The 27,948-nt window shown below is 37.1% G+C and overlaps 1 protein-coding gene across 4 annotated transcripts in view; it reads right to left on the reverse strand.

Moving 5' to 3' along the window:
- AQR (aquarius intron-binding spliceosomal factor) overlaps positions 1-27,948 on the reverse strand; it is a 111,562-nt gene that overhangs the window by 31,952 nt on the left and 51,662 nt on the right. For 3 of the 4 annotated variants that reach the window (XM_019935244.3, XM_019935243.3, XM_019935242.3), the window contains 8 exons: positions 27,636-27,805; positions 24,135-24,376; positions 22,036-22,182; positions 21,178-21,247; positions 18,554-18,664; positions 15,974-16,083; positions 3,675-3,810; positions 1,578-1,787 (listed from right to left, as the gene is read on the reverse strand). In XM_019935244.3, the coding sequence (XP_019790803.2) occupies positions 1,578-1,787; positions 3,675-3,810; positions 15,974-16,083; positions 18,554-18,664; positions 21,178-21,247; positions 22,036-22,182; positions 24,135-24,376; positions 27,636-27,805 (1,196 nt within the window). The remainder of the gene's footprint in view (positions 1-1,577; positions 1,788-3,674; positions 3,811-15,973; positions 16,084-18,553; positions 18,665-21,177; positions 21,248-22,035; positions 22,183-24,134; positions 24,377-27,635; positions 27,806-27,948) is intronic. The other variant, XM_019935245.3, reaches the window with a different exon arrangement.

Consider the following 27,948-nt stretch of genomic DNA (forward strand, 5'->3'; position numbering starts at 1 on the left):
TAAAATATTTACAGTATCAACAAAAATACTGAATAAAATATCCATCACCATTGTGTCTATATTACTCAAGGTCTCTCCAGGAAAACAGAAACTACTTCAAGCATTCATAACAAAGGGAATTTATTGAGGGAGCTCGTTATACAGGTGATGGAGGAGCAGAAAAGCCAACCAGGGAATGGCGAAGTAAGCCAGAGACTGGCAACAGCAGGAAATTATGACCATTCCTAGGCTAGGAAGGATAATGAGGAGGAAGTGCTATCAGAGCCCAGAAACTGGGGTACCAGAATAAGCTGGAACTGCGGTGGGCCAGGCCAGCAGAAACTGGAGCCATGGAAGAGACAAAACCTCAGGCCGAGAGAGCTGGTGCAGAAATATCCTGGCTTCTCTCTTTATTCTATTTTTGCCACATTTCTCATTGGCTAAACCCAGACAAAAGTCAGCTGACATGAGAGGCTGGGAAATTAAAACTCCAAGGACCAGTCTCAGCCCTGACCATGGCAGAGGATCCCCATGGAGGAGAGGAGGGGAATGGACAGCAGATGGACGTGAGGAGCAAACAAGCCGGTGCAGAGCACCTAAGATCAAGTTTTATCACATCGGAACATTATATCATACTTACTTCAGACTTTTAAACATTTTTTGTTTGTTTTTTAAAAAATAATTAAAGCATCACAGGTACAGGTGGAGGTATCCTGTATATATCCTTCTTCCCACTCTCTCCCCAGGCAGCTACTAGAAATTATATGTTTTTATCCTTTTACATTCTATTTATGTAATCATAAATATACTATAATACTGTTTTGCAGGTTTTAAAATTTTATTTATCATTATCATACTACATATGTATATACATTATTTATTTATTATTCTGTACCTACCATCCATCCATCTCTAGCCACCTAACTCACACAATACATCAGTGTTTACTGAACATCTATTACGTGCCAGATATTGTTGTAGGAAGTAGGGATAAAATCATATCTAAAAGGTACAAAGACTTTAAAAAAGACACAGTCTTTGCCCTTTTTCTCTGAAGTAATCCTAAATGTTCTTACTGAGGAATCTGAGTCTGAATGTGATCCTTTTACAGCATTGCTGTAGTCTTCCAATGATGTTTCCAATAAGGAATGAGAAAACTATGAAGCATCCCAGGGCTCCCTGGGTTCCAAACATATTCTTCTCTGTCCCCTTTATATAGTGGTGATTCTTATTTCACCTTAATAATCAGGAACAGTCATCCTGGCTAACATAGCAACCTCATTTTTTGTTTACAGATCAAAGGCATAAAGAACTTAGAGTGGCCAAATTCCAAATCAAAGAACCACTGTTAAATCTCCTCATGAAAGCATTCCTTTCTTAAATGCTAAGACTTTCACACCAGAAAAATGGGGATTCAATTCATATCTTAAGTTTTACTTATTTCTTCAACTAGAAAAATAAATGCTTCCAATAATCTCACTTAAAAGTAATAATCTGGTTTGCTAGATTTGAATATTCCACTTACTACATTTTAAAAAAAACAACAAACTAAGCTTAAAACCCTTAAAGGAAAGTTAAAAGAACTTGAGAACCCTTACCTCAAGTTGAGTAAAGATTTTCTTAATATGCCTGAAACATCCTTCAGCAATTTCCATGTCTTCTTCATAAGATCGGCCTTTAAAAATGGGTTGAGGGGCATTTGCAAAGTACTCATGAAAAGGGAAGAAAGTGGAGACTTCAGTAACATCTGGCAACGTGTTACCTTTATTTTTCACTTTGCTGATATACTCTTCCCAACGAGACATTACCTGTAAGAAAAAAAGAGACTTGAGGTTAAATTTGCCAGCTCTTATGTTTTAAATAATAAAACAAAAAACGAATTGAGTGAAAATAAGATTTGGTAGGTAAAAGAAAAGGAAAAGAAAAGCAACCTTTGACCCAACAGGACTATTGCTTATCCAAGTCACTGACAGACTGCCCTTCTTTCATAAAAGTAACCTTTAAGACTGTAGGAAAAAAACTTCTTTGATAAAAAATGTACGGATGGGATGGGAAAGAACCTCAGGATCATCTCATGGGACTTTATCTCAGACATTTCAGATTTTCTATGCATATTCAAAACAATTTATGATTGATGATCAAAAAAAAAAAACCAAACCTCTCTGGACAAAGAAATTCCTCATTTTTTCACTATCTCAGTTTCTCTCCATATATGGTTAAGTTCAGCTCTAGCAGCTTTTTAATCAATTCAGCACTTGTCAAACCTTCTAGACCTTCATAATTTTTCCAATTCTCCTTAGTATACTTACAAAGAACTTCTGGTTAAGCTGCGTATATATTTGAAAGCTCATTTTATGACTTTTGTGACATAAGTAGTTCAATTACCTCCTGCTATAAATGTTAACTATGGCTCTACTCAGTTCCTACTTAATCTCCATTTTTGTAATTCTCTCAATTTTTCTGTTATAATTTCAGTGTTTCTCAAAGTGTGGTCCTTAGGCAGAATATCTGAAAAGCTAAATAAAAATGTAGATACCTGGTGCCACACCTTACTAAAACAAAGTCTCTGGGGACAGAGCTTGAGAATTCCCTTTTTAAACAACTTTCCCAATGTGATTATTGTGTGTTCAAAACTGTGAGGCCTTCTGAGGCCTCAAGTTCATATTTCTCAAATTTATTACTTAAGGTTCTATAATTTATATATTATTTCTATTACTTTTAAAACTAGTTTTCACTGAGAGCCTAGTGATTTTTATTTTGTGACAAACATGCATTTAAGCACGATCTTTACTCCATTATTCAAAGTTCTCAACAGTCTGAGTCTAATGCAGACAACTTTGCAAGATCATGCATATGTCCTGTGTTTCACAAGGAGCCATGAAATCAGCTCATTCTGAACGGACTCAACTGGTTTACCTGCTTATAATGAGCATAAACTCTTTTTTCATATATATTTTACAATTTCAGTGTTATGATTTATACCTAAAACATACAAATACCATTAGAACAAAGAGAACAAATACAGTTATACAAAAATCTTCATTATTTATGTTTAATCCATTTAAAATTATTAGTAAACCAGTTGACTTTTAAAGTTTATTTTTATTTATTTTATTTGGCTTTACATTTCTCATTAATTTTCACACCCCCAAACAAAAGCAAAAACATGCCTCTAAATTGAAGTCAAAGAATTTTTAACTTAAACTCCTACTTTGAAATTAATTCTAAAACAAAATGTACTTCTAGAAATTTAAAAAGGAAGTATGTTTTTCTTCATTACTTGATTAATATGCATAGCAAAAGCAAGTTAAAGAACTGTATTTGTTACCACTGGGTAGCTAGACTGTTTGGTTATAGTTCTATAGTAATGGAAAAAAATGAAAAAAAAAAAAGAGAGAGAGAGAGACTAGAAACTTCGTCAATAGCAAGAAAAAAATGTAATATATATTTATAAAGTAGCAACATTGGCCTTTCACTGAATGAGTCATCAAGCAAAGTTATTTAGCAAAGAAAAGTGAAGGGAATAGGAAATACAAACATTTAACACTCAAAAATATAGCTTTGGCAATAGCATATATTTTAATCTACTCAATAAAAAAGTAAGCTTTCAAGAAAGGATCTCCAGAACCCATCCCAGTTTCCAACTGAAGACCATATTACAATAAAGTGTGATTTTAAAACCCTTAATCTCTTACCTGATATAAGAAGAAATAGCCTGCAGTTTCACAAGTATATGAAGCATCTCCTGGAACCCCTAGACTCTTCTGCAATCGTTTGACTTCTTCTAAAAGTTTTATTCTTCGAGCTAGGACATAATTAACTCTTCCATACCTAAAAATTTCAATTAAGCAAAAAGGCAAAATTACATAATGAAGAGACTTGCAAGGAAACTGTCAGCAAAATATTGAAGAAAATCATAATAGAAACGATAAATGGCCAAAGAGAAAAAAAGAACGGTAGAAAACATACGTTTACATTTACTGTAAGTAACAGTTCTTGAGTTATTTTATACTAAAGCTACTTAAAATGTACCCTGTGGATCAGGGCTGATCTGCAAATGTGTTAGTGGTCTGTGAGACAGGAAAATCAACTACATTACTAAACACACCTCTAGTTCGGCTTTTTTTTTTTTCTTCATAAAAAGACCTTCACAAAAAAGGAAACACTACAGTGCATTCAGGTGCTAGTTCATCTCATAACAGACCAGAATATAGTTTACAGATTGGCTACTCTGAATAGCACTATCATAAAAGTAGATTAGCTCTAAAGGTTTTGAAAAGTAATTTTAAAATTTATTTGATCATTCTTTGGCATAGAGCATGGAGCTTGGCATCTGGACCAAGTATGTTCATAAATGTTTGCTGAATGAGTAAGAAAACTAAAATTTGGAGAGTACCTGGCCCAGAGATAGGTAGTTAAGAAAAAAAGTGGAACCAGAATTGGATCCCAAAGCCTATGTATACTCTTTCCACCATAAAAAGTGCCTCCTTCAATCCTTTAACACTAATTAAAAAAAAAAAAAGCAACATACAATGGAATTCTATGTAATATTTGCTCAATTATTCTGTAAATCTAAAACTATACTAAAAAAAGTCCACTAATTAATTTTAAAAGCAAGGTACAGGAACACCTCATTTTATTGTACTTCACTTTATTGCACTTTGCAGATACTGCATTTTTTACAAATTGAAGGTTTGTGGTAACCCTGCATTGAGCAAGTCTATCAGTGCTGTTTTTTCCAACAGCATTTGCTAACTTCATGTCTCTGTGTCACATTTTGGAAATTCTTGAACTATTTCAAACATTTTCATTATTATTACATTTGCTATCTGTGATATGTAATCTTTGATATTACTATTGTCATTGTTTTGGGGTGCCACAAACCATGACCATGCAAGATGGCAAACTTAACCAATAAATGTTGTGTGTGTGTTCTGATGTGCTCCATCAATTGGTCATTCCCCCGTCTTTCTCCCTCTCCTCAGGCCTCCTTATTCCCTGAGACACAACAATATTGAAGTTAAGGCCAGTTAATAACCCTACAATGGCCTCTCAGTGTTCAGTTGCATGTCTCACTTCAAATCAAAAGCTAGAAATGATTAAGGTTAGGGAGGAAGGCATGTTGAAAGCTGAGACAGGCCAAAAGCTAGGTCTCTTGCACCAAACAGTTAGTGAAGTTGTGAACGCACAGGAAAAGTTCTTGAAGGGAATTAAAAGTGCTAATCCAGGGACTTCCCTGGTGGCGCAGTGGTTAAAACTCCGCCTGCCAATGCAGGGGACGCACGTTTGATCCCTGGTCCGGGAAGATCCCACGTGCCGTGGAGCAACCAAGCCTGTGCACTACAACTACTGAGCCTGTGCTCTAGGGCCCATGAGCCACAACTACTGAGCCCGCGTGCCACAACTACTGAAGCCCGTGCACCTAGAGCCCATGCTCCACAATAAGAGAAGCCACCACAATGAGAAGCCCACGCACCACAATGAAGAGTAGCCCCCGCTCACCGCAACTAGAGAAAGCCCACGCGCAGCAACAAAGACCCAACACAGCCAAAAATAAATAAATAAATAAATTTTTAAAAAAGTACTACTCCAGTGAACACACGAATGATAAGAAAGTAAAACAGCCTTATTGTTGATATGAAAAAAGCTTTAGTGGTTTGGACAGAAGATCAAACTAGCCACAACATTCTCTTAAGCCAAAGCCTAATCCAGACAAAGCAAGGCCATAACTCACTATCTTTAATTCTAGTAAGGTTGACATAGGTGAGGGAGCAGCAGCAGAAGAGTTTCAATCTAGCCAAGGCTGGTTCATGAGGTTTTAGGAAAGAAGCTGCCTCCAAAACGTAAAAGTGCAGCGTGAAGCAGCAAGTGCTGATGTAGATGCTGCAGCAAGTTATACAAAAGATCTAGCTGTGATAACGAAGGTGGCTACACTAAACAACAGATTTTCAGTGTGGAAAAAATACAGCTTTCTATTGGAAGAAGATGCCATCTAGGACTTCCATAGCTAGAGAGGAGAAGTCAGTGCCCATCTTCAAAGGTTCAAAGGACAGGCTGACTCTCTTGTTAGGGGCTAATGCTGCTGGTGACTCTAAGTTGAAGCCAATGCTCATTCACCATTCCAGAAATCCTAGGGCCCTTAAGACTTATGCTAAGTCTACTCTGCTTGCGCTCTGTTAATGGAACAAAGCCTGGATGACAGCACATCTGTTTACAACATGGTTTACTGAATATTTTAAGCCCACTGTTTGCACCTCCTGCTCAGGAAAAAGATTCCTTTCAAAATATTACTGCTCATCGACAATGCACCTGGTACCCAAGAACTCTGAAGGAGATGTACAATGAGATTCATGTTGTTTTCAGGCCTGCTAACACAACATCTGTTCTGCAGCCCATGCATCAAGGAGTCATTCGACTTTCAAGTCTTATTATTTAAGAAATACATTTTGTAAGACTATAGCTGCCATAGACAGTGATTCCTCTGGTGGTTCTGGGCAAAGTAAACTGAAAACCTTCTGGAAAGGATTCACCATTTTAGATGCCATTAAGGTCATTCGTGATTCACTGGAAGAGGTCAAAATATCAAAATTAACAGGAGTTTGGAAGAAGTTGATCCTAACCCTCCTGGATGACTTTCATGGGATTAAGACTTCAGTGGAGGAAAAAAAAACTGTAGTTCTGGTAGAAGTAGCAAGAGAACCAGAATCAGAAGTAGAACCTGAAGATGGGACTGAATTGCCTCAATCTCAAGATAACACTTTAACAGATGAGGAGTTGCCTCTTATGGGAGAGCAAAGAAAGAAGTTTCTTGAGATGGAATCTATTCCTGGTGAAGGTGACATGAAGACTGTTGAAATAACCACAAAGGATTTAGAATATTACATAAATTTAGTTGACAAAGTAGCAGCAGAGTTTGGTAGGATTGACTCTAATTTTGAAAGACGTTCTATCTACCAAGCAGCATTGCCTGCTACAGAGAAATCAAGATTCAATCCACATGGCAAACTTCATTGCTGTCTCACTTTAGTAAGCTGCCATAGCCCTCCCCCCTGCCTACCTTCAGCAACCACCACCCTGATCAGTCAGCAGCTATCAACGTTGAGGCAAGACCCTCACCAGCAAAGATTACAGCCTGTTGAAGGCTCAGATGATGCCTAGCATTTTTTAGTAGTAAAGTATTTTTTAACTAAGGCATGTACATTGTTTTTCTAGACATAATGCTATTGCATGCTTAGTAGACTATAGTATAGTGTAAACAATACTTTTATATGCACTGGGAAGCCAAAAAATCCACGTGACTCGCTTTATTGTGATATGCACTTGATTACGATGGTCTGGAACTGAACCTGCAAAGTCTCTGCGGTATGCCTGTACACAATTATAAACAATAGCATAGTTACAGATGATTATTGAAAAAGAGACTAATAAAAACTTGCTTGGGAGAAGTAGCATTATGAGTGATCACTCCCTCTCCGCTATCTTACTAGATACGAAAATTTTTGTTTAGGGAAAGTGATATTAATTTTATTGTGAAACAATAGTCACTATTTTTCTTTTTAATTATGACAAAGAGAGAAATATGAAATAAATGAACAAACAAGCACACACATTATTAACAAGATCTGGAGCTTGACTTTCCCATCAGAAAGCAAAAAGTACGTTCTTCCTGAGAAAGATGGTAGTACCTGAAATCATTTTTAAAATTCTGCTGCTTTTCTATTATAATATCTTTAAACACCAGGAACTGAACTGTACCACACTTATAATTACACTATTTAGCATACCATGAGCACCCATACATTCGATGAATTATGGATTGGTAGATTTTAGAGTTGAGCCCACTTGTGTAAGTTAGGTTTAATAATAAGAAATACCCATGGGAAGAACTCAGGGAAGCATTACAAGCTGATCCAAAATTAAGAATCTACAGCCCTAAATAAATTAATGTGTGTTGATCTTGCCCTCTGACTTTTCAGAAGCTAAAATATTTTGGGAGGGGGACCTTCAAGATGGCAGAGGAGTAAGACGTGGAGATCACCTTCCTCCCCACAAATACATCAAAAATACATCTACAGGTGGAACAACTCCTACAGAACAGGTGAACGCTGGCAGAAGACCTCAGACCTCCCAAAAGGCAATAAACTCCCCACATACCTGGGTAGGCCAAAAGAAAAAAGGAAAAACAGAGACAAAAGAATACGGACGGGACCTGCACCAGTGGGAGGGAGCTGTGGAGGAGGAAAAGTTTCCACACACTAGGAAGCCCCTTCGCGGGCGGAGACTGCGGGTGGCGGAGGGGGGAAGCTTCGGAGCTGCAGAGGAGAGCGCAGCAACAGGGGTGCGGAGGGCAAAGCGGAGAGATTCCCGCACAGAGGATCGGTGCCGACCGGCACTCACCAGCCATAGAGGCTTGTCTGCTCACCCACCGAGGTAGGTGGGGGCTGGGAGCTGAGGCTCGGGCTTCAGTCGGATCCCAGGGAGACGACTGGGGTTGGCTGCGTGAACATAGCCTGAAGGGGGCTAGTGCACCACAGCCGGGAGGGAGTCCGGGAAAAAGTCTGGAGCTGCCTAAATGGCAAGAGGTAGTCCACCTGCTGATGCAGGGGATGTGGGTTCGTGCCCCGGTCCGGGAGGATCCCACATGCTGCAGAGCGGCTGGGCCCGTGAGCCATGGCCACTGGGCCTGCGTGTGCTGAGCCTGTGCTCTGCAACGGGAGGGGCCGCAACAGTGAGAGGCCTGCGTACAGCAAAAAAAAAAAAAAAAGGCAAGGGTGCGAGAGAAGAGGGGATTCAGAGCACCACCTAAACAAGCTCCAGAAACGGGCGTGAGCCGCAGCGCGGACCCCAGAGATGGGCATGAGACGCTAAGGCTGCTCCTGCAGCCACCAAGAAGCCTGTGTGCGGGCACAGGTCACTGTCCACACCCGCCTCCCCTTCCCAACCCCTGGAAGCCTGTGCAGCCCACCACTGCCAGGGTCCCGTGATCCAGGGACAACTTCCCTGGGAGACCACATGGCGCACCCAGGCTGTTGCAACATCACGCCAGCCTCTGCCGCCTCAGGCTCACCCCATATTCCAATTGTAACTAGCACACCTCTCCCTCCCCCTGGCCTGAATAAGCAAGAGCCCCCTAATCAGCCACTGCTTTAACCCCCTCCTGTCTGGGTGGTGAACAGATGCCAGAGGGCAACCTACATGCTGAGGTGGGCCAAAATTAAAGCTGAACCCCAAGAGCTGTGCAAACAAAGAGAAAGGGAAACTTCTCTGTGAAGCCTCAAAAGCAGCAGATTAAATCCCCACAATCAACTTGATGTACCCTGCCTCTCCGGAATACCTGAATAGACAACGAATCATCCCAAAATTGTGGCGGTGGACTTTGGGAGCAACTGTAGACTTGGGGTTTGCTGTCTGCGACTGATTTGTTTCTGATTTTTATGTTTATCTTAGTTTAGTGTTTAGTGCTTGTTATCATTAGTGGATTTGTTTCCTGGTTTGGTTGCTCTCTTTTTTATTTTATTATTTTCTTTATTTTAATAACTTAAAAAATATATATATATATATTTTTTCTTTCCTTCTTTCTTTCTTTTTTTCTCCCTTTTATTCTGAGCCATGTGGCTGACAGGGTCTTGGTGCTCCAGCCTGGTGTCAGGCCTGAGCCTCTGAGGTGGGAGAGCTGAGATCAGGACATTGGACCACCAGAGGCCTCCCAGCCCCATGTGATATCAATCGGCAAGAGTTCTCCCACAGATCTCCATCTCAATGCTAAGACTGAGCTCCACCCAACAGCCAGCTAACTCCAGTGTTGGATGCCCCATACCAAACAACTAGCAAGACAGGAACACAACCCCACCCTTTAGCAGAAAGGCTGCCTAAAATCATACTAAGTTCACAGAGACCCCAAAACACAACAAATGGACACGGCCCTGCCCTCCAGAAAGACAAAATCCAGCGCCACCCACCAGACCATAGGCACCAGACCCCTCCACAAGCCACTGAACCAACCTCAGCCACTAGGGGCAGAAACAAGAACAACAGGAACTATGAAACTGCAGCCTGTGAAAAGGAGACCCCAAACGCAGTAAGATAAACAGAATGAGAAGACAGAGAAATACGCAGCAGATGAAGGAGCAAGATAAAAACCCATCAGACCAAATAAATGAAGTGGTAATAGGCAGTCTACCTGAAAAAGAATTCAAAGTAATGACAGTAAAGATGATCCCAAATCTTGGAAACAGAATGGAGAAAATACAAGAAACGTTTAACAAGCACCTAGAAAAACTAAAGAGCAAACAAACAATAATGAACAGCACAATAAATAAAATTTAAAATTCTCTAGAAGGACTCCATAGCAGAATAACAGGCAGAAGAAGGGATAAGTGACCTGGAAGATAAAATAATGGAAATAACTACCATAGAGCAGAATAAAGAAGAAAGAATGAAAAGAATTGAGGACAGTCTCAGAGACCGCTGGGACAACATTAAAAGCAACAACATTAGAATTATATGCGTCCCAGAAGAAGAAGACGAAAAGAAAGGGCCTGAGAAAATATTTGAAGAGATTATAGTTGAAAATTTCCCTAACATGGGAAAGGAAATAGTCAATCAAGCCCAGGAAGCATAGAGAGTCCCATACAGGATAAATCCCAGGGGAAACATGCCAAGACACATATTAATAAAACTATCAAAAAATAAATACAAAGAAGAAAATATTAAAAGCAGCAAGGGAAAAGCAACAAATAACATACAAGGGAATCCCCATAAAGGTTAACAGCTGATCTTTCAGCAGAAACTCTGCAAGCCAGAAGGGACTGGCAGGACATGTTCAAAGTGATGAAAGGGAAAACCTACAACCAAGATTACTCTACCCAGCAAGGATCTCATTCAGATTCAATGGAGAAATTAAAACTTTTACAGACAAGCAAAAGCCAAGAGAATTCAGCACTGCCAAACTAGCCTTACAACAAACACTAAAGGAACTTCTCTAGGCAGGAAACACAAGAGAAGGAAAAGACCTACAAAAACAAACCCAAAACAATTAAGAAAATGGTAATAGGAACATACATATCAATAATTACCTTAAATGTAAATGGATTAAATGCTCCAACCAAAAGACACAGACTGGCGGAATGGATACAAAAACAAGACCCGTACATATGCTGTCTACAAGAGACCCACTTCAGACGTAGGGACACAAACAGACTGAAAGTGAGGGGATGGAAAAAGATATTCCATGCAAATGGAAATCAAAAGAAAGCTGGAGTAGCAATTCTTGTATCAGAAAATATAGACTTTAAAGACTATTACAAGAGACAAAGAAGGACATGACATAATGATCAAGGGATCAATCCAAGAAGATAACAATTGTAAATATTTATGCACCCAACATAGGAGCTCCTCAATACATAAGGCAAATGCTTACAGCAATTAAAGGGGAAATTGACATTAACACAATAAAAGTAGAGGACTTTAACACCCCACTTTCACCAGTGCACAGATCATCCAAAATGAAAATAAATAAGGAAACACAAGGTTTAAAGGATGTATTAAAAAAGATGGACTTAATTGATATTCATAGGACATTCCATCCAAAAACAACAGAATACACTTTCTTCTCAAATGTTTATGGAACATTCTCCAGTATAGACCATATCTTGCATCACAAATCAAGCCTTGGTAAATTTAAGAAAACTGAGATCGTATCAAGTATCTTTTCCGACCACAATGCTATGAGACCAGATATCAATTACAGGAAAAAAACTGTAAGAACTACAAACACATAGAGGCTAAACAATACACTACTAAATAACCAAGAGATCACTGAAGAAAACGAAGTGGAAACCAAAAAATAACTAGAAACAAATGATAATGAAAACATGACGACCCAAAGCCTATGGAATGCAGCAAAAGCAGTTCTAAGAGGGAAGTTTATAGCAATACAATCCTACCTCAAGAAACAAGAAACATCTCAAATAAACAACCTAAACTTACACCTAAAGCAATCAGAGAAAGAACAAAAAAACCCCAAAGTTAGCAGAATGAAAGAAATCATAAAGATCAGATCAGAAGTAAATGAAAGAGAAATGAAGGAAACAATAGCAAAGATCAATAAAACTAAAAGCTGGTTCTTTGGGAAGCTTAAAAAAAATTAATAAACCATTAGCCAGATTCATCAAGAAAAAAAGGGAGAAGACTCAAATCAACAGAATTAGAAATGAAAAAGGAGAAGCAACAAGTGATACTGCAGAAATATAAAGGATCATGAGAGATTACTACAAGCCACTATATGCCAGTAAAATGGACAACCTGGAAGAAATGGACAAATTCTTAGAAAAGCACAACCTTCCGAGACTGAACCAGGAAGAAATAGAAAATATAAACAGACCAATCACCAGCAATGAAATTGAAACTCTAATTAAAAATCTTCCAACAAACAAAAGCCCAGGACCAGACGGTTTCACAGGCAAATTCTATCAAACATTTAGAGAAGACCTAACAACTATCCTTCTCAAAATCTTCCAAAATATACCAGAGGGAGGAACACTCCAAATGTCATTCTATGAGGCCACCATCACTCTGATACCAAATCCAGACAAAGATTTCACAAAAAAAGAAAACTACAGGCCAGTACCATTGATGAACATAGATGCAAAGGTCCTCAACAAAATACTAGCAAACAGAATCCAAAAGCACAGTAAAAGGATCATACAGCATGATCAAGTGGGGTTTACCCCAGGAATGCAAGGATTCTTCAATATACACAAATCAATCAATGTGATACACCATATTAACAAATTGAAGGATAAAAACCATATGATAATCTCAGTAGATGCAGAAAAGGCTTTTGACAAAATTCAACACCCATTTATGATAAAAACTCTCCAGAAAGGAGGCAGAGAGGGAACCTACCTCAACATAATAAAGTCCATATATGACAAACCCACAGCCAACATCATTCTCAATGGTGAAAAACTGAAACCATTTCCACTAAGATCAGGACCAAAGGTTGCCCACTCTCACGACTATTATTTAACATAGTTTTGGAAGTTTTAGCCATAGAAATCAGAGAAGAAAAAGAAATAAAAGGAATCCAAATTGGAAAAGAAGAAGTAAAACTGTCACTGTTTGCAGGTCACATGATACTATACATAGAGAATCGTAAAGATGCTACCAGAAAACTGCTAGAGCTAATCAATGAATTTGGTACAGTAGCAGGATACAAAATTAATGCACAGAGATCTCTTGCTTCTTACATACTAATGATGAATAATCTGAAAGAGAAATTAAGGAAACAATTCCATTTACCATTGCAACAAAAAGAATAAAATACCTAGGAATAAACCAACCTAAGGAGACAAAAGACCTGCATGCAGAAAACTATAAGACACTGATGAAAGAAATTAAAGATGATACAAACAGATGGAGAGATATACCATGTTCTTGGGTTGAAAGAATCAACACTGTGCAAATGACTATACTACTCAAAGCAATCTACAGATTCAATGCAATCCCCATCAAACTACCAATGGCATTTTTCACAGAACTAGGACAAAAAATTTCACAATTTATATGGAAACACAAAAGACCCTTCATAGCCAAAGCAATCTTGAGAAAGAAAAACGGAGCTGGAGGAATCAGGCTCCCTGACTTCAGACTATACTACAAAACTACAGTAATCAAGACAGTATGGTACTGGCACAAAAACAGAAATATAGATCAGTGGAACAGGATAGAAAGCCCAGAGATAAACTCACACACATATGGTCCCCTTATCTTTGATAAAGGAGGCAAGAATATACAATGGAGAAAAGACAACCTCTTCAATAGTGGTGGTGGGAAAACTGGACAGCTACGTGTGAAAGCATGAAATTAGAACAATTCCTAACACCATACACAAAAATAAACTCAAAATGAATTAAAGACCTAAATGTAAGGCCAGACACTATAAAACTCTTAGAGGAAAACATAGGCAGAACACTCTATGACATAAATCATAGCAAGACCCTTTTTGACCCACCTCCTAGAGAAATGGAGATAAAAACAAAAATAAACAAATGGGACCTAATGAAGCTTCAAAGCTTTTGCACAGCAAAGGAAACCATAAGCAAGACGAAAAGACAACCCTCAGAATAGGTGAAAATATTTGCAAATGAAGCAACTGACAAAGGATTAATCTCCAAACTTTACAAACAGCTCATGCAGCTCAATATCAAGAAAACAAACAACCCAATGCAAAAATAGGCAGAAGATCTAAATAGACATTTCTCCCAAGAAGATACACAGACTGCCAACAAACACATGAAAGGATGCTCAACATCACTAATCATTAGAGAAATGCAAATCAAAACCACAATGAGGTATCATCTCACACCGGTCAGAATGGCCATCATCAAAAAATCTAGAAACAATAAATGCTGGAGAGGGTGTGGAGAAAAGGGAACCCTCTTGCACTGTTGGTGGGAATGTAAATTGATACATCCACTATGGAGAACAGTATGGAGGTTCCCTAAAAAACTAAAAATAGGACTGGCATATGACCTAGCAATCTCACTACTGGGCATATATCCTGAGAAAACCATAATTCAAAAAGAGACAAGTACCACAATGTTCACTGCAGCATTATTTACAATAGCCAGGACATGGAAGTAACCTAAGTGTCCATCAACAGATGAATGGATAAAGAAGATGTGGCACACATATACAATGGAATATTACTCAGCCATAAAAAGGAACGAAACTGAGTTATTTGTAGTGAGGTGCATGGACCTAGAGACTGTCACACAGAGTGAAGTAAGTCAGAAAGAGAAAAACAAATACCATATGCTAACACATATATATGGAATCTAAAAAAAAGGGTCATGAAGAACCTAGGGGCAAGACAGGAATAAAGATGCAGACCTACTAGAGAATGGACTTGAGGATATGGGGAGGCGAAAGGGTAAGCTGGGACAAAGTGAGAGAGTGGCATGGACATATATACACTACCAAACGTAAAATAGATAGCTATTGGGAAGCAGCTGCATAGCACAGGGAGATCAGCTCGGTGCTTTGTGACCACCTAGAGGGGTGAGATAGGGAGGGTGGGAGGGAGACGCAAGACGGAGGGCATATGGGGATATATGTATACATTTAGCTGATTCACTTTGTTATACAGCGGAAACTAACACAACACTGTAAAGCAATTATACTCCTATAAAGAGGTTAAAAAGAAATACTGTTGCGTGATCTCTTTAATACAAGAACTCAAAATAAATGCAACATAATAAGTTAACACTCTTTTAGCTCTTTTGATGTCTATAATCGATTTAGTCAAAAGTAATGTTCAATAGTCAAAGGCTGTATTTATTATGTACAGCTGTTAATTATGCCTATTGACTGAAACTATGCTTTAAAAATGAATTTAAATATAAATGAAATGAGGAAAAACCCAAAATACTAACAGCAGAAGAAATTTGACTTCTAAAGTTTTAGTCACCTTACAATATGTAATATTAAGCATAAAGTCCAGCTAAACTGGCAATAAGTTCCTGAATTAGTATTTACAACCCCAAAGCTTATACTATCATTAATCTCCAACTGCATTTCATTAAATGAATCCAGTTAATTGGTGCCTAAAATATATGCAAATTAAATGTGCAGATGAAATGTGAACAGGAATTGCGTAACATTGTACAGTTTGGGCTTGGCAACATTAAAAATTACTTCAATAAAGAGAAAGCAAATGGATATATGCAATTTAAACAAGATGAAAAGATAACTCTCTTCACTGAAATAACTGTATGAGGAAAAAAATGGCATAAACATGCAGAACTGGAGCAGAGGGAAATCCTGAACAGACTTTAGGTTCAATTAGGATAGCCTAAGTAGGTTACACTAGAACCCTTCAGAATTCAGTTGGAGTATTTACTGCTCTCTTTTCCTGTTCTTTATTAAAGAAAAAGAGGAGAAGGTTAAAATTCTTTATATACCGTTTCAAAACTAATCCCCATTTGCTCACCTGCTGAAATCTTTCTCCGTCTCCAGCTCTTCTTCTCCATGACCAAGACGCAGGAGGTGACGCTCATCAATGTCTAAAGCCATGATTTTCTCAAACAACTGGTTCAGGGCCTGGAGAATAAAAAGAAAAAGAATGATGGAGAATTTTATAGAATCAGTAGGCTCCTTTAAAAGTAACAAAAACTAACAATCAGAAGGATAGAAACGAATGAGCATTGCCCAGTCAGATAAGAATCAAAGTAAAAACACAGAAGGAAACATCTTATATTAAGGCCATTTATAATTTAAACAAAACAGTATTTTTATTGATTTCTGATATTGCTACATACATATACTTGGTCAAATTAGTAACTGGAAATCATAAAAACCATCTATCCATTACATCTCTGATAATTTATGAAAAGAGAAGGCTTTGGCTCAGTATATATTTCTCTCAAGTAGTAAAAATTAGTAAAATAATTAACAATCACATTAAGTTTCATTTTATTTAGCAGAATTTCCATGAGTTGCAGAAAATTGAAAAGTTTTTGTGGTTGGAGAAGTCCTCTTAGGAGATGTGTGGGTAGAATACTTCAAAAGGATCACAGAGAGGAAAGGTAAAGTGCAACATTCAAATCTTAGACTGAAAGTCTAAATTAGCTCTCTACACAATAAGAAGCAGAGCACTCATTGCAAACTGTTCTGATGAAAGCCATTTACCTATGAAATGTTCGTATTTGGGGCTCCCTGAAATCCTAGTATTTACTATCTGAACATCTGCAGTTATAAGGTTTTGCAGAAAGGCAAAAGTTTCATTGCATGGAAAGATATGCTAATAAAATGACATTTAAAAATTAGCCCCCACTCAAATATTTCTCCCAATTTACCACTAGTTTAACCCCGCCCATGAGGTCAGCATCCAGTCTTGTAAACATCCAGGCTACGTAAGGTATACAGATATCCTTTGCTATCAAAATTCTAGCAATTAGAGCTCAGAAACTGATGAGATAAACATAAATCTTCAGGAAAAAAATTCACGCTATCTAAACTCTTGATATTTTCCATCTAAAACTTGAGATGCAATAGATCAGACCACATGGCATTACTTACTGTCCAAACCTTTCCTATCCAAACTCACGAACTACATAGATTTAGGGGACAAAAAATACTAGCACATTGCAATCTCAGAAAAAACTGCAAGATTTCATCGTGAATTAAAGTGATGCTGGAGAACTGCTAGAATTATAGATGGGAACCAAGATCTGGTAAACAAAACAGTTGTGAAATATCAACAACTTGCGTTTAAGAGGATGGTTTGATTATCAAAGGAGCAAAGAAATCTTTGGCTATTTTTGCAAAATAACCTTCTCTATAATTGTGCTACACAAGACAGTCATAAGTAGAGGATACTATAGAAAGTCATTATCAAGTTATGACAAAATTTACTAAAAAATATTATGTTAAACAACACTGAATAATTCCTTATTCATTCTAAGTATCTGCAAATAGGTAACATTATTATAGACTGAATTTTATTAAATAGAAGAAAAAAGTCTTGACACAGTTTGTTTCTTTTATCAAGATAAAGTCTTAACCCTCTCTTGTGCACAATTTTAGTACACCAGGCCAGTTACTTATAAACTTTAAAGAAATAAAAACATAAGTGAATGAATTGGATAGTATTAATTTTAAAATCCTGAGATTAAGTTGATGAATAACCGTAAATAACATTTAGCATTCTAAAAACTCAGTGTTTCTCTGTAGACCAACTTTTTTAAAGAATTGGTCAACTGAAATCACTATTGTTAATACGTATTCAGAGAAAACAAGTACCTTTGGAGATTTAGACTACCATGTGAGTTTCATAACATGTTTCAGAATGTTCTGAGAGCTAGCTGCCTGTCACATTTTACATTAGAGTTAATATCACTTGTTCTTTTTCATTTCTATGGTAGTGACAGCTTCAGAATAATTACCTCAGCACACATACAGATGTAAAGACCATTTTTCATCCATTATTTACAAGAAAGGAGTTTGTTTTCCTTGTTTTAGCTATTTATAAATGCCTTATGTATTGGACCTGCAACCTAAAATTGTCCTTCCGTGTAATATACATATTCATATGCATATTTTATAAGGATTTAAAATTTAATCCAGTATTAATATGATCTGGATTTAGTCTTTTAGGAATATCCATTCTACTAGTAGAAAAATACTACTAGTAAGGGGTAATGCTTTTGATCTCAAAGTAAAAGGTCTAGCTTAGCATGGATGATAGGAGAAAAAGGCAATTACCACATATCCAAATATTCTTCTCAGCTTTTCCACATTTGGACTGCCTCTATTCGAAATAAAAGATTGTTTTTATATTTTTCTCAATATGGTCTGGTCATGACCAGAGATAATCCAAGATTAACTCAATAACAAACACTATGCTCATCAGCCTTTCCTGGTACTCTGTGAGCCCATAATCAGGTTATCATATAAGCAGAAATCTCCACTGTGCTTTCATGCATCTCCCACTCCATACATGCATGTCCACTTCATACATGCATGTATGGAGTGCACGCATGCACACGCACATACACACTCTCTCTTTTACCTGATTGGAATGAGTAACAATCAGAGTCCTCTGCTCTGGGAAATTGTGGTAGATGTTGGATATGATTTGGACTGCCACATCTGTTTTTCCTGTACCTGGTGGGCCCACAACCTAAAAAGCAGATGAACACATAGCAAACTACTAAGTTATCGCATAGTTAGAAAATGGAGATTTTAAAACTGAAAGATAAAATAAATTTAAAAATTCACTGGGTAAGTTCAATGCAGAATGGACAAGACAGAGTTAGTGAACTTGAAGACAAATCAATAGAAATCACCCAACCTGAACAACAAGCAGAAAAAAAAAAGATTAAAAAAATAATACACACAGCCTTGTGAATCTATGAGGCAATATTAAAAGGTATAACATATCTTTCTAATCCTAGAAAGAAGGGGAAAAGCATTCAGTGTAGAAAAAGTATTTAAAGAAATAATGGCTGCAAATTTCCCAAATCTGGCAAAAGACATAAATCGCAGATTCAAGAAGCTCATTTAACCATAAACAGAATAATCCCAAAGAAATCTAAGGCCAGACACATAATAATTAAATGGTTGGAATCTAAAGACAGAGAAAAAAATCTTAATAGCAACCAGAGAAAAATGATATATTACATATAGCAAAAAGATGTTTCAAATGACTGTGGACTTCTCATCAGAACATGGAAGCCAAAAGGAAGTGGAATAACAATTTTAAAGTGCTGAAAGGAGAAAACTATCAATGCAATATTCTTTGTCCAGTGAAAATATCTTTAAAGAATGAAGATGAATTAGAGACATTCTTATATGAAGGAAAATAAAGGTAATTCATTGCTAGCTGATCTGCTCTTAAAACTGGTAAAGGGGGGCTTCGCTGGTGGCGCAGCGGTTGAGAGTCCGCCTGCCGATGCAGGAGACACGGGTTCGTGCCCCAGTCTGGGAGGATCCCACATGCCACGGAGCAGCTGGGCCCGTGAGCCATGGCTGCTGAGCCTGCGCGTCCGGAGCCTGCGCGTCCCGTGCTCCGCAACGGGAGAAGCCACAACAGTGAGAGGCCCGCCTATCCCCCCCCCAAAAAAAACCCAACAAAAAGAAAACTGGTAAAAGAAATCCTCAGACAAAGGAAATGATACCAGAGGATACTTGAGATATCAGGAATAAAGGATAAATGGTAAATATAACAGACTATTCTTCTCCTCTGGAGTTCTTTAAAATATGTTTGATGTCTGCAAGAAAAAGTTCTAATATTGCCTGATGGTATTTTCAGTGTATTTACAGGTAAAACATATGACAACTACAACATAAAAGGGGAAGGTAAAGGGACCTGTACAGAAGCAAGGATCCTCCAATCAATTTAAGAGACAGAATACTGATTCTAAGTAGGCTGTGAAAGAGTAAGTATGTATATTGTAATTCTCTAGAGCAGCCATTAAGAAAAACCTATACAAGAGATATAATAAAAGAAAAAAATAGATAAATATATATGAAACACTAAAAACTATCCAAATAACTCAGAAGAAGGCAGGAAAAGGGAAACAGGAACACACAAAAAAGGGAACAAACATAAAACAAATAATGAAATGGTAGGCCTAAACCCAAACACATTAATAAGTACATTAAATGTAAATGGACTGAACACACCAATTAAAAGCAGAGACTTGTCAGAATGGAGAAAAAAAACCACACAGCAACTATATGCTGTCTACAAGGAACTCACTTCAAATATAATAGGTAGGTTAGAAGTAAACTGATGGGAAAAGATATATCATGTAAACACTAATCAAAAGAAAGCTGTGGTGGCTATATTAATATCAAAGTAAACTTTAGAGTAAAGAAAATTACCAGTGATAAAGACAGACATTATACATGACAAAAGTGTCAATTCACCAAGAAGACACAACAACCCTGACAGTGTATGTACATATCCATAAAGCTTTAAAATACATGAAGCAAAAATGGACAGAACTGAAAGGAGAAACAAATTCACAATTATAGTTGGAGACTTCAATACTCCTCTCTCAGTCAGCAACAGCAATAGTACGTGGAATACCAGCAGGGATAGACAAGTACTGAATAACAGCATCAACCAAATGGATCTCATTGACATAAACAGGACACTCCACCCAAGACAATAGAACACACATTCTTTTCAAGTGCACACAGAATGTTCACCAATAAATCATATCCTGGGCCATAAAACAAACCTTAATAAATTAAAAAAATTGAAATCATAGAAAGTATGTTCTCTGACCATAATGGACTTAGACCAGAAATCAGTAAAAACCTTCAAATACTTGGAAATTAAACACATTTCTAAAGCACTGTCAACAGACTTTTTCTGTACAGGGCCAGCAAGTAAACATTTTACTCTTTGTGGCCCACACAGTCTCTGCTGCAAGTATTTAAACTCTGCTGTGGTGGCACAAAAATGGCTATAGGCAATACATAAATGAATGGCCACAGCGAGGTTCTAACAAAACTTTATTTATGAACATTGAAATGAGTAGCGTCCATACACATAAGATGCCACAATTACTTATAAACACTTAATTCAGTTCGGTTTTTGGGCTTAAAACAGAATACACGCTGAAAATCTGACACTTCTAGTCTGAATCCATTTAAGAACTTGTAGAACAGTGACTATCTTACCATAGTTAGCCCAGGCTGCATTCCAGCACGGATGGCCTCTATCTGTGTATGAGTGAACTGAATTGTATTCCTTCAAATAAGAGTTGATAAGAAGTTCGTTAAAAATAATGATGGATGACATTAGTGAGAATTTAGACAACAATGACCAGAGGTCTGAACATCGGCTCTATATTTGCCCCTTGTTTCCCAATTTCTTCCTCCTCCCAATCCAGCCCTTTCTGTGGGTGTGTGTGCAGTAAAAAGTACATAAAATAAGATATACCCTCTTAACAAATTTTAAATGTACAGTACAGTGTTGTTAACTATAAGCACAATGTTGCACAGCAGATCTCAAGAACTTTACATCCTACATGACTGGCCCAATCTCTTCTGAATGACCCTCTTTACCTCCGCCCCTCCACAGACCAATTAAAACTGAATGAATTTTGTGGAAAGAAAAGACTACAGTTATTTTCCAATATGTTTAGCCCAGCCCAGATCTTAACAAGAGTGTCAAAATTCTAGTTCCAAATCTAACACCAAATACGATGCCACTTTATTAGTCATGGCACACAAGCACAAGGGTAGCTGCTAAATGCATCACATGGTCATGAAGTAAGAACCTTGTGCTCCCGTTAAGGTAGACTGTTAATATTTATTTCTCATAGTACCTGAAAATGTTTCTTTTTGAAATATTACTACAGAATGGCCAAAAATATTACTACAAATGGCCAAAACTAACAGAAGAGAAGTAAACAGGGTCCAGAAACAAAGTTTCTAAATAATTTTTAAAATCAGAAAAATTTTTAAATATTACTAATCCACTTGAAATAGCAAACTATTATTCATTATTACAATTAGCAGAAATAGTGAAATTACCGTTTGGGCTGGTTGTAAGGATAAGGACCTCTATTAGGAATAACATGAGGTTCAACAATTAAGGTTTTTGCCTCTTCAGTGTCTTCATCTTCCTTCTCTGCATCTTTCCTTTTCTTCCCCTTTCCATTTCTTACTGGAAAAGTTATCCTACAAGACCAAAACCTTGTTCATTTCTACAATTAACAACAATTTACCAAGCACCTATCTTGTGCATGACATTGTATAGAGGATAATCAGATGAGTAAGAAACATTTATAGTTTAAAGGAACTTACTATCTGCATATAAATTTTGAAAAAAGTATATTTAAAAGCATTAAAATGCAGAAAAAAAAAGCATTAAAATGCAGTTAAGGGTGTTTAGATTAAGAAAAAAGTCATCTGATTAAAGGAGAATCAAAGAAGAAACGTTTATTTATATATTTATTTTGTTTTTTTAGGGGAAATAATTAACTATTTTTTTAATTGGGGTAATATTCACATAATATAAAATTTACCATTTTAAAGGTTCAATTCAATGGGTTTTATACAATGTTGTATAGTCATCACTACTCTCTAATGCCAGAATATTTTAATCAGTCCAAAGGAAAACCCATGCAATTAAGTAGTCACTCTGTATTCCAACCTAAACCCAGCCTCTGGCAATCAGTCTGTCTTTATACTGTCCTATTCTGGACATTTCATGTAAATGGAATCATACAATATTTGTTTTCTTCTGTCTGGCTTCTTTCACTTAGCATGTTTACAAAAGAAAATTTATATGCTTACGGCACATGCACTGTAAAGTGCCTTACACACTGTCCTTCATTTAATCAGGAAAGGCTTTATGGGAAAGGTGGCATCTAAAATGAATTTCAATAGACATTCCAGGAAGAAAGAAGTAGCCAGTTCTGCTGAAGTGTAGGATACAACAGAGTAAAATAAGGGCTAGAGAGAAAGGCTGGAGCCTTGTTCTGACACCTTTGGAATATCAAGCCTTTAAGGCAGAAGTTCTTAGCCTGGGGTCAGGGATACCTCAGCAGGCAACTTCCCATAGGTGCCTGAGGAAGTCGATGAATACCCTAAAATTAAACTGTTAGACAATGGAATGACTCTAGCAGTAAGGCATGTAATGGGTTTAAGCAAGGAGACAGAGGGAGCAAAGACATTGCCATTATAAAGACTGAAGTGTTGGGCTTCCCTGGTGGCTCAGTGGTTGAGAGTCCGCCTGCCGATGCAGGGGACACGGGTTTGTGTCCCAGTCCAGGAGGATCCCACATGCCGCGGAGCGGCTGGGCCCGTGAGCCATGGCTGCTGAGCCTGCGCGTCCGGAGCCTGTGCTCCGCAACGGGAGAGGCCACATCGGTGAGAGGCCCGCGTATCGCAAAAACAAAAAAAAAAAACAAAAAAAACACTGCTGAGATTTCAAGATGATTTTGCCATTAACAAGATGAGGAAAGTACAGAGGAAGACTAGGTTTGGGAGTTATAAAGCATACATGCTTTTAATATGCAGAATTATTATATTTATATATAACAGTTAATTAAAAACATTCTAATTTGCAACTAAGAAAGTAATTAAGTCCTCTGCTACCACCAAGGTATACTTAGTGCTTCACCACTAATCCATATGACGGAATTCATGAAGCAATCAGCACTTCAGGTACTTTGTTCTTTCTCTACTCAAATTAAACCAAAGCTCCTTTAACTTTGAGTATAACTATATTATGAATATTTAAAATTTGTAAAAGCAATCAGGGTTAAAAGAAAAAAAGAGAATTTTTTCCTAAAACAAAAGGAAGTTCAAAATCACATGGCTATGTGTATTAATTAGCACATATTTCTTCAGTCAAACGCTACAGCTGCGTTTATATAGTACTCTTCAGACAAAAAGCATTTACTGAACCCTTGTAAGACATGAGGCTACTTTTACTGTGGTCTTAAAATAGCTACTACACAAAGAATTAGAAATAAATTTATCCCAGTGATTACATGGTGAGGGTAAAGACTACCCAAACATAATCCAGATATGATACTCAAAACTTACTTTAGCTACAGTCCTGATGGCCTAACTCAGGCTGACTACAGAAAGCTTAAAAGGAGTATATCCAGTTTTGACTTTACCTGAAAGGGGGTATCTGTAGAGCTGGGTCATCCACAGTTACTTTAACATTATGACCAGGAAAGCTGGTTTTTAAATGCTCAATGGAGAAAAATGTATCATTGAAATCAAGGGTGGCGATCTGATTGGGCATTTTGGAATAATGTGCACTACTTGGATCCCCATAACCTAAAATGATGTCATGCAGCCAGTCAGGTACCACACAATCAGTATTCATCAGGTTCCGAATAGTCTCCAGCACAGCCTGTCAGTAAGAGGACAAAAACGGATTTTGTGAAGAAGACATCTCAAACATTTGCACTTCAATGGAATGCCGAGCTGGCTGCACTAACCAGAATTCCTGAGTGTTTCAGGGCAAGAAGCTATTTTCTGCTGACAGGTGCTTGGCTAGACTGAATCAACAGCTATATTTTCAGCTGATACCATACACTGAGTTAAACAAAAGACCAAACTCAGCAAGAACAGTTTATCCATTAGTAGTTCATTTAGACAGAATGTCATAGACGAGTTTACCACTTGACTTTTGTTGAGCAGGATGAAAATCTGATCGGGTCTACACATTATAGACCTGATGTGGTCTATAATTATAGACCATTATAGAACAAACCCTTAAAAAAATACTTCCTCTTAGAAATTACTGGAGTTTTCTCCTCTTTATAGCCCATAGTTCCTCAATGCTAAGACCACATACAACCAGAGGCACATTAATGTATGCCTCGATTGTGAAACATATGATTTAGAAATACTAAAATTAACATTGTTAGAAAAAAGAAAGAAAATATAAAGTGAACAATGATAAAAATGAAACGTCAAAATTTCAGAATGAAAGAATTAGAACTACAATGAAAGATCATTATAGCAGTTAATATATACATTGTCAAGAGTAATTGCTAAAAGTTAAGGCAAATTCTTAAGCTTTCCAAAAATTATTTCAACAAAGTGATCTATGCCACATACGGAAATCAGAAGGCTAGGCTATTAATTTCAAAGAATAAAATAACCAAACCAGACATTTTTATATCATAAATGCTACACATCTAACAAGATAATAAAATAACAGGATAGTGACGTTAATCACACTTATATTGCCTTATTTTATTTTCTTGCACTTACCTCTACCTAAAATTCTCTTATTCATAAGAGAACTGGTTACTTGTTTATCATTTGTCTAATCCCCATCAGAATACAATTTCCAATGAGAGCAGGGATCTAGAACAGCTTAAATATGGGGTAGGTAAATGGACAGATGGACAGATAAATGAGTATGTTCACATAATGGAGCCCCCAGATGAGGGCTCTACTCCCTAAGGTAATTACAATTCTAGTAGGGAGATAAAATATGTCTTTCCCAATGATACAAAGCAGCAGAAAGTGGCAAATAGTAAAGAATATTACAAAATACAATAGGAAAACAGTTCAAAGTCAGTGAGAAATGGATGTAGTGGAGACTTTTGATATTAGGAAAGGTTTCAAGCAGGACAGTGGCATTTCAATTTAGTTCAAGCAAAAGATTTGTGGAAAAGCTTATTTCACCATTAATGGATAGTCACAGAAATGTTTTGAGAAACAGTGAAATGATCAGGAGAAGTGAATGTAAAACAGGTGACTGACTATGAGGACAATGAGAGCAGAGACAGAGGAGGCTATTTAATGCAACTACTTAGGCAAGAGGTAGAGTATCCAGGCTAGGACAGGATACTGAAAGAGAGAAGGAAATAGATGAGGGATGTTGCCCAGCTATATAGTGAAACACCAAAGATACCAAAAGAGTGTTCTTCCTTTTCCCAACATAGGCAAGTTAATCATTCCCTCTCTTCCTTGAATCAGAAACTGAATGCCTCTTTTGAACTTCCATGCATCTTTCTTATGACTTCTAACCTTTCACAACAGTTACCCGTTTATATTTCTAACTTCTCTTATTAGTAGTCTAGGCTCCCTAAAGGTATAAGCTGTGTCTTACTCATCTTTATTAGCTCCATATAACTTATCACAATACTAGACACACAACAGACATTAAATAAAATGGTGAAAGAAATGAATATAAGAAAGAAACTATTTTTCTTTTAGTAAACTAACTGAAATTCACTCATTACTGAGCAATAAAACAGAGACAGACCAAACAGAGGCCCTGCCTGCATAAGTTTGCATTCTAATGCTAGAGAATTAACAAATATAAAGTCCTTCTAAAGTCAGATAACTAACAAATATATAATCATCAGGTATAATAAAAGCTGTGAGGAAAAATAAAGATAATTGGATAAGGAACGATGAGAAAGGGAAATGCTACTTTAGATAAGGTTGTCAGAAAGGACTTCTCTTACGAGATGACATTTAAACAGAGCTGCCCATGTAAAGTGAAAGGAAAAACCATGTAGATACCTGGGAGAAGACTGTCTAGGTAAGCAGAAATACCATGTACAGAAGCCTGCATTATTAAAGAGGAGCAAAAGGGTCAGTGTGACTGGCATGGAGTGAATAAGGAAAAAGCGTTAGAAAATGGTGTTGGAGAGGCAGCCAGAGGACAGATGATAATGGGACTTTTGGATTACGGTAACAACTTTCTACTGTGATGGGAGACCACTAAAGAGTGTGAACAGGGGCACCAAGGTATAATTCACATTCAGTCACTATGTGGAGAATAATATAAGGGGAGGAGCAGTCAAGAAGAGAAGCAGGCATGTGAGAGATGAAGGTGTCTTGCACATGGCATCAGTGGAGGTGGTGAGGTAATTAGACTGATTGATGGATTGGATGTGGAGTGTGAGATAGAAAATAAATTCCTTTGTATATGAGATTTTCTTTTTTTAAAAATGGTAATAAAGTGGTAATGTATAAGAAGCACTGTTTTGGGGGAGAGAGAAAAGAAAGGCATTTGTGCAAAAGCTAGTGTTATCAAATGCTAGACCTGCTCAATGTTTAAGTTTTATAGTATAACTTCAAATAATACTACTTTCAAATTCTTCCTTACTAAAACTCCTTTTCTCTCCATAAAGTTATTATAAAGGTAAAACTCTCTAGCCCCCAAACTTCCCTTTTCCCACTAATGAGTAAAGTATAAATACAAAATATCACAGAGTAATTTAGAACTCTGAGGTTCCACATCTGTACTCTTAAAGTAATTTGAAAATACACCTACATTTGATTTTAAAAAGAAGTCTCAGTAAACAAACAAGCAGTTTTCTTCATCTCAGACTGAAGCATAAACTGAGTATCTAATATACAAAAAGCAAGAAGGGAGGCTGGTTTTTAAAATAACACCTGGATTAATTTATATTTTAAGTTTCCAAACTCATCAAAAGACAAAGTAAGATTTAGCAAATAAATTTACTTAAGTTTTTATATTTAATCTATATGTTAAGAATTTAAGAGATTTGTTTAGAATCTAAACAAAAGCAGTGATCGTTATTTTGACAAATCTTTTTTAACCTAGGAGCTACATATTTATGTCTTAAAAGTTATTCAAATTATGAAATACTACTTTTAGTTTATAGCCCCCAAATTACCTTAAAGTTATTTTCCTTCGGTTTTCTCCTCATTATTATATTGAAAGTTTCATACACATCTTCTGCTCCATTTTGTATCGTATTGGTCATATCTTGTTGATACTGGTTTGGATCCAAAAACACTCTAAATGTCCTTGATTCTCCTCTAAGATTGGGTCTGGGTTCAGGTCCTAGACATTTTTTTAAAGTTTATTAAATGAAATACATACTTTTCAAATATCATAGTAAGTTAGCAGAACTCCTTTTCTAGAAATGATGAGTAAAGTGTCCAGATTTAACTCCAGCAATTCCCCCAACTAGAATGCCTTCCACT

The sequence above is a fragment of the Tursiops truncatus genome, chromosome 2 (genome assembly GCF_011762595.2).
Source record: "Tursiops truncatus isolate mTurTru1 chromosome 2, mTurTru1.mat.Y, whole genome shotgun sequence".
Lineage (NCBI taxonomy): Eukaryota > Metazoa > Chordata > Mammalia > Artiodactyla > Delphinidae > Tursiops > Tursiops truncatus.